A 7,336-nucleotide genomic window follows, 5' to 3' on the forward strand; every position below is an offset into this window, starting at 1 on the left:
TGCGGTCTTGCGTGCAGAAACCAAATGAAACTCTGAGGGATTACATCCAGAGGTGGATCACATTGCATCACACAGTTGAGAATGTGCCAGACCATCAAGCAGCTTGTGCCTTTAAGGAAGGCGTTAAGTACAGAGAATTGAATCTGAAGTTCGGTCGAACTGGAGAGATGTCTCTGAATCCGATGATGAAGATTGCCACCAAGTACGCTAATGGTGAAGACGAAGATCGACTCCAGAGTGGCAAGCACAAGGCAGTCGCCCAAGAAACCAGAGGAAACTCCAGTCAGAAACAGAAGCGAAAGGCCGAGCCAGCCGCCCCTGGGGAGGCCCTGGCCGTAACCCAGGGAAAATTCAAGGGAAAACCCAAGGGGCCCTGGAAGCCCAAGAAAGTCAAAGATCTAGATGGAAATGATGTTTTGGATCTGCCATGTCACATCCACACCAAGAAAGATGAAGAGGGTAATTTTATTTACCCAAAGCATACCACTCGACAGTGCCGGCTCCTAATCCAGCAGTTTCAAGGCAAGTAGTCCAAAGATAAGGAAAAAGAGTCGGACAGGGCTGAGGACAAGGAAGATAGTGACGATGGATACCCCCAAGTCAATTCCACCCTGATGATTTTTGCTGATGTCGAAAGCAAAAGTCGACTGAAAGTCATTAACCGTGAGGTGAATATGGTTGCTCCGGCAACACCCAGTTATCTGAAGTGGTCTCAGACTGCCATCACATTCGACCAGTCTGATCACCCTACGCACATTGCCACCCCTGGGAGGCAAGCTTTGGTGGTCGACCCAGTTGTCGAACGCACTCGACTGACCAAAGTCCTGATGGATGGTGGCAGTGGCCTGAACATACTGTATGCGGAAACATTGAAAGGGATGGGCATTCCGATGTCCAGGCTCAGTACCAGTAACATGAGCTTCCACGGAGTCATTCCCGGGAAGAAGGCCGAATCACTCGGCCAGATTGCTCTTGATGTGGTTTTCGGTGATTCAAAGAATTACCGCAAGGAAAAGTTGACATTCGAGGTTGTGGACTTCCAAAGTGCTTATCATGCCATTCTGGGCAGGCCAGCTTACGCACGCTTCATGGCTCGACCATGTTATGTGTATCTCAAATTGAAGATGCCTGGTCCCAAAGGTGTGATCCCCGTTACAGGCAATCGGAAGAAGGCAGAAGAGTGTTTTCAGAAAGGCTCAAAGATTGCAGACGCTCAGATGGCGGTTGTTGAGCTGCAAGAGTATCAGAAGACTGCAGATCCGAGTGAGTTGCTACGAGCTAAGAAGCCTGCTTCAGAATCAGCTTTTCAGTCGTCCGGCGAAACAAAGACGGCCCACGTTCATCTCTTCAGACACTGGACAGAAGGAAAAGAAGAGCTATATTCATATAGCACTGTTTATTAATGAAAATGTTCAATGTTTTTTATAAATAATTGATTAATTTAAATATCTAAAGTGTTGTTTACATTCACAATAGACCAATAAGTTAACTCGGCCGCTTGTAGAGCTATAGAGTGTACTTGCCATGGATCGACAATTGTCATATTCCAGTAACTTCGGAAAGCTAATTCAAGAGCTTGATGAATAGCCTTACCTGTGTAGGGATAACAGTGGCTTCATTAACGGGTGGAGCACTTTGGTAGTGAATAAAGCCATGCTGACCAGATTTTTCAAGATGTTCTGAGGTGTCCCTTGATGCATGCCTGAAGTTATCATAGGCACGTTACGTATGTGCTTGCTCGCTAGTTCGAGTATATCTGTGTGCATCACGTCGCTGAAACTTGCTTGCGCGCTGCATAAATAAAGGCGCTGGCAGGTAATTGATCTGCAAATCATGCATATAATAACAAATTAAGAATGTCTAGTTATGTCAGCGCCCCTGGTGACGCAACCCCACCAGCAGTTGCGGCCATGTCCTCGAGAAAATCACAAGTTAGCTTTCAAGTATTATGGTCCATTTCCGATCATTCAGCGCATCAATGAAGTGGCTTACAAGATTCAATTACCACCGCAAGCAACTATGCATCCTGTCTTCCACGTTTCGCAGCTCCGCAAAGCACTTCTTCCTGGTACGCAAGTTCAGTCTGAGCTTCCTCTTTGTACTGATGATCTCGCTATTCCTGTCAAGATTCTGCAAACTCGTTGGCGCAAGAAACACGGGACGATGTGCGAGCAAGTACAAGTGGAGTGGTCGCCAGGCGCTGGTCTCGGGCACACGTGGGAGGACAAGGAAGCGCTCCAGCACCATTTCCCGCAGGCAGAGGCTTGGGGACAAGCCTCACGCAAAGAAGGGGGATGTCAGCGCCCCTGACGACACAACCCCACCAGCAGTTGCGGCCCAGACTGACCCGGCGCGGCCCAGCGGCGCCCACAAGCCCAACAGCAGATACTTTGGCCCGGAATGGAAGACCACCCAGCCCAAGTCTACCTCCACTACTTAAGCGCATCTCGCTCTCCAGCAAAGGCATCCAGTGGATCACCCGAACCCGGCGGCGGCGGCTACCTGACCTAGTTCATATCGCTAGAACATTCATACCCTGTAATTCGATCTGTATCAGCTACTACTTCGGAGAGTTGTAATAGATCGATCCTACTAGCCACTTCCACATCTCGTCCCTCACATCTGGTATCAGAGACATCCACCACCTCTTCCTCGCGTTCAATCTGGCGTAATTTATCCATACCCGGAGCTCGCATCTGGCCAGGCAACAACTCGCTTCGATGGATCCGGCCATCAAAGCGTTTTCGGACAAGCTCGATGCCACTCTCGAGGCGAACACGGCGGCTAGCAAGGTGACCAACGCGAAGATCGATGATCTCCTCTCTTGGCGCCCCGATCTGGATCGCCGGGTCGCGGATCTGAGTGACGCGGTGGCGGTTCTCCAAAAAGCGCGGCCCGCGCTACCGAAGGAGGGCGGCGACAACCACTCGGGCACCGCGCCTCTACAGTAGCCTACGACGCTCGGAGCCCTTCCGGACTCCGCAGCTAGCGCGGCGGATCTTCTCCATGGGTCTGATGACCATGGCGTTGCCAATCAACAACGGGAGCCGTTGGCGGCGTCTTTCATGACCCCGCCGCCGCTCCCGAACAACGGTCAAATCACTCACAGTCCTTAGTTTACCATTTCTTCGCCCTTCACGCATGCTAGTCAGTTACTCACGGGATTGGGCCAGGCCCACCCTTCGATTGTGTTTCCCGTGTTCGCTGGGGACAACCCACGCCTCTGGAAGGTCTTGTGCGAGCAGTACTTTGACATGTTTGGCATACACCAGTCGTTTTGGGTGCCCATGGCCTCGCTCAATTTCTCTGGAGCAGCGTCCGTGTGGTTGCAAACTATTCAGGAAAAAATTTCACAGTTCGATTGGGAGTCTTTTACTGCCTTGCTTTGCACTCGTTTCGGTCGCGATCGGCACCAGTTGCTCATTCGCCAGTTTTACACCATAAGACAAACATCTACCGTTACTGATTATATTGAGCAGTTCGAATCCATCATCAACTATATAAGCTCTTATTCAGATTCAATTCATCCTTATTATTTCCTCACCCGTTTTGTGGAAGGGTTACGGGCGGACATCCGGATGGTGGTCTTGGTGCAGCGACCACCCGACTTGGATACGGCGTGCTCCCTTGCCTTGCTCCAGGAAGAGGTCATCCACGGGGAGTTCGGTGATGCACGGCAAGCGTCTTCGTCGCGACCACCTGATATCCCATCATGTGGCCCTACGCCGTTGCCGCTACCTCCTCCACCGCATCGGCTACCTACACCAGCAACGGCTACCGATCGGCGCAGCGTGGAAGGAGCCCGAGCAGACGGAGGGCGTCAGAGCGAACCACGCTCGGATCTCGCCAAGGTTAAAGCCCTCCGCGATTATCGACGCGCGCGGGGGCTCTGTTTCAAGTGTGGTGAATGTTGGGGCCGTGAACATGTCTGCCCCATGTCAGTACAATTGCACGTAGTCGAGGAACTCTTGGAGTTGTTCGGCATCAACACAGTCTGCGGGGATGATGAACTTGGATCAGCTGAAACAGCATCAGAAACAGTTTGTGCCATCTCACGCACTGCTCTGACCGGGGGTGTGTCAGCCAAAGCATTTCAGCTTCAGGCATGGATACAGGGTCATGAGGTTTTGATGCTGGTGGATTCGGGCAGCTCAACGTCTTTTGTCAACCAAGAGCTCGCCAAGCAACTCACAGGAGTGCAGCCATTAAGCACACCTTGTCGGGTTAAGGTGGCTGATGGAGGTGAACTCTTTTGCACTTCAGTGGTGCGCCAATGTGCGCGGTTTTCACAAGGGTAGGAGTTTGCTACAGATATGAAGATACTCGCTTTGGGCACTTATGACGCGATTTTGGGAATGGATTGGCTGGAAGCTCACAGTCCTATGACATTGGATTGGCGAGCCAAAACTCTGGAGTTTCAGTCGGCTGATAGAGTTGTGGTTCTCAAAGGCCATGACGCGTCATCATCCACTTGTCTGACCATCAACAGTGTTCAATTGCAAGCACTCTGTAAACAAGGGGCGGTCTCACATATTGTTCAAATCTGCTCAGTCACCATGGGGGAGGAACAGCAACAACCTGTACCATAACCTATTCAGCAACTGTTGTCTGAATTCTCAGAGGTGTTTGGAGAACCACAAGGACTGCCACCTCGTAGAGCTTGTGACCATCGTATCCCGTTGATTCCAGGAGCACAACCCGTTAACATTCGACCTTACCGTCACAAGCCGGATCACAAGGATGAAATTGAAAAGCAAGTGGAAGAACTACTCAAAGCTGGGATCATACAACCAAGCACGAGTGCCTTTTCCTCTCCGGTGATACTTGTGAAGAAGAAGGACGGTACTTGGCGACTATGTGTCGACTATAGGCACCTCAATGCCTTGACCAATGTTGCCAAATACCCGGTACCTGTCATAGAAGAGCTGTTGGACGAGCTGTTTGGATCATGTTGGTTCACAAAGCTAGATCTACGTGCGGGGTACCATCAGATCCGTTTGGCCGAAGGCGAAGAGTACGAAACTGCCTTCCAAACGCACTCGGGCCATTACGAATTCAAGGTTCTGTCGTTTGGGTTGGCTGGAGGACCTAGCACTTTCAATGGCGCTATGAACGGTACTTTGAAACCTGTGTCTCGCAAGGGAGCGCTTTGTTTCTTCGACGACATCTTGGTACATAGTAAAACTCTTCGTGACCACGTGCAAAAACTCCGAGAAGTGCTTACTCTTCTGCGTCGCGACAGCTGGAAAGTGAAATTATCCAAATGTGCATTCGGTCAGCAGCAAATCTCTTACCTGGGTCATGTGATCAGCCCTGCTGGAGTGGCCACGGATCCAGTGAAGATCAAGGCAGTGTCCAACTGGGCAGTGCCCACAGATGTCAAGGCAGTGCGAGTTTCTTGGGTTTGGCCGGCTACTATCGCCGTTTTGTCAAGAACTTTGGGATCATCGCCCGGCCGCTCTTTAACCTGCTCAAGAAAGGGGTGCCCTTCGTCTGGACACCCACCACGGAAACAGCCTTCAGACCCTTGCAACAACAACTTGTTTCAGCTCCAGTTCTCGCCTTGCCTAATTTCAATCAGCAGTTCACAGTTGAGACCGATGCCAGTGAGTCAGGAATTGGGGCTGTTCTGCAGCAACAAGGCCATCCAATAGCCTTCATCAGCAAGGCCCTTTCACCAAGATACCGTGGGTTATCTACTTATGAAAAAGAGTACTTGGCGATCTTAGTGGTAGTGGAACAATGGAGGCCATATCTTCAGCATGCTGAATTCATTATCCTCACGGATCAGCGCAGTTTGGTGCATTTGGAGGAGCAGAGGCTGACTACGCCCTGGCAACAGAAGGCTTTCACGAAATTGCTGGGTTTACGCTACCAAATTCGGTACCGCAAAGGATCTGAAAATAGTGTCGAGGATGCATTATCCCGGGCACGGCCTGTCAAAATTCTGACGGCAGTAACCTCGTGTCAGCCAGCATGGCTGGACGAACTTCTCGCCAGTTATAATTCGAATCCTCAATCACTTCGTTTATTGGAACAGTTGGCTATTCGCAAGGATCCAAAAGAGCGCTTCTCTCTGCAGCAAGGGATTATACGATTCAGAGATCGTATATGGTTGGGCGGATCCACGGAGTTACAGCAGCGCATCATTCGAGCTTTTCATGACATTGCACTTGGAGGTCATTCGGGATTCCCCGCAACTTATTCTCGAGTGCGACGTCTCTTTGCATGGCCCAAGATGAAAGCGCATGTTTCACAGTACATCAAATGTTGCACCACTTGTCAGCAAGCCAAACCAGATCGCTCGGCGTCACCGGGGCTTTTGCTACCTCTGACAATTCCTTCTCAACTGTGGGAGCTGATATCAATGGACTTCATTGATGGTCTGCCGCAATCAGGCGCTTACAATTGCCTTTGGGTTATAGTGGACAAAAGAACAAGATTTTCCCATTTCTTGCCCTTAGCGCATCCATACACTGCTGCCAAAGTAGCTCAAATTTACATGAGTCAGATATACAAGATCCATGGGTTCCCTCAAGCTATAGTCTCGGATCATGACCCAGTGTTTACAAGCCATTTTTGGCAAGAGCTTTTCAAGTATGCAGGGACAGAACTCCGCTTGAGCACAGCCAACCATCCTCAAACTTACGGACAAACGGAGAGGGTTAACCAATGTCTCAAGACCTTCCTCCGCTGTTTCAGCACGCGTGTCCGAAACACTGGAGTTTTTGGACACCTCTTGCTCAATTCTGGTACAACACGTCTCTACATTCAGCTATTGGTATGAGCCCTTTGAAGGCTATGTTTGGCCATGAGCCACATCAATGGGGGCTGTCAGCTACTGATTCTTGCTCAGTACCATCGCTCCAAGCATGGCTGGAGGAGCGATCTGTGATGCAAGAACTGATACAGCAACACCTCAACCGAGCAAGCAATGCATGAAGATGCAAGCTGATAAGCGAAGATCCGAGCGCACATTTGAAGTGGGAGAGCAAGTTTTCCTGAAGCTACAACTTCAATCATCGGTTGCTCCACGAGCAAATCACAAGTTAGCTTTCAAGTATTATGGTCCATTTCCGATCATTCAGCGCATCAATGAAGTGGCTTACAAGATTCAATTACCACCGCAAGCAACTGTGCATCCTGTCTTCCACGTCTCGCAGCTCCGCAAAGCACTTCTTCCTGGTACGCAAGTTCTGTCTGAGCTTCCTCTTTGTACTGATGATCTCGCTATTCCTGTCAAGATTCTGCAAACTCGTTGGCGCAAGAAACACGGGACGATGTGCGAGCAAGTACAAGTGGAGTGGTCGCCAGGCGCTGGTCTCGGGCACACGTG

The 7,336-nt window shown here is 50.4% G+C and overlaps 1 protein-coding gene across 1 annotated transcript; it reads left to right on the forward strand.

The window, feature by feature from the left end:
- The first annotated feature begins 2,720 nt into the window (after nucleotides 1-2,720).
- LOC147957515 (uncharacterized) lies at nucleotides 2,721-6,942 on the forward strand. The gene is made up of 6 exons (XM_087531724.1): nucleotides 2,721-2,947; nucleotides 3,149-4,275; nucleotides 5,550-5,687; nucleotides 5,792-5,883; nucleotides 6,041-6,179; nucleotides 6,776-6,942. Exons 1-6 carry the CDS (start codon nucleotides 2,721-2,723, stop codon nucleotides 6,940-6,942), a joined length of 1,890 nt encoding a protein of 629 aa, XP_087387850.1.
- Nucleotides 6,943-7,336: the final 394 nt, after the last annotated feature.

This window comes from Triticum urartu, chromosome 7A (assembly GCF_056163025.1).
Source record: "Triticum urartu cultivar PI428250 chromosome 7A, HENAU_Tu73, whole genome shotgun sequence".
Lineage (NCBI taxonomy): Eukaryota > Viridiplantae > Streptophyta > Magnoliopsida > Poales > Poaceae > Triticum > Triticum urartu.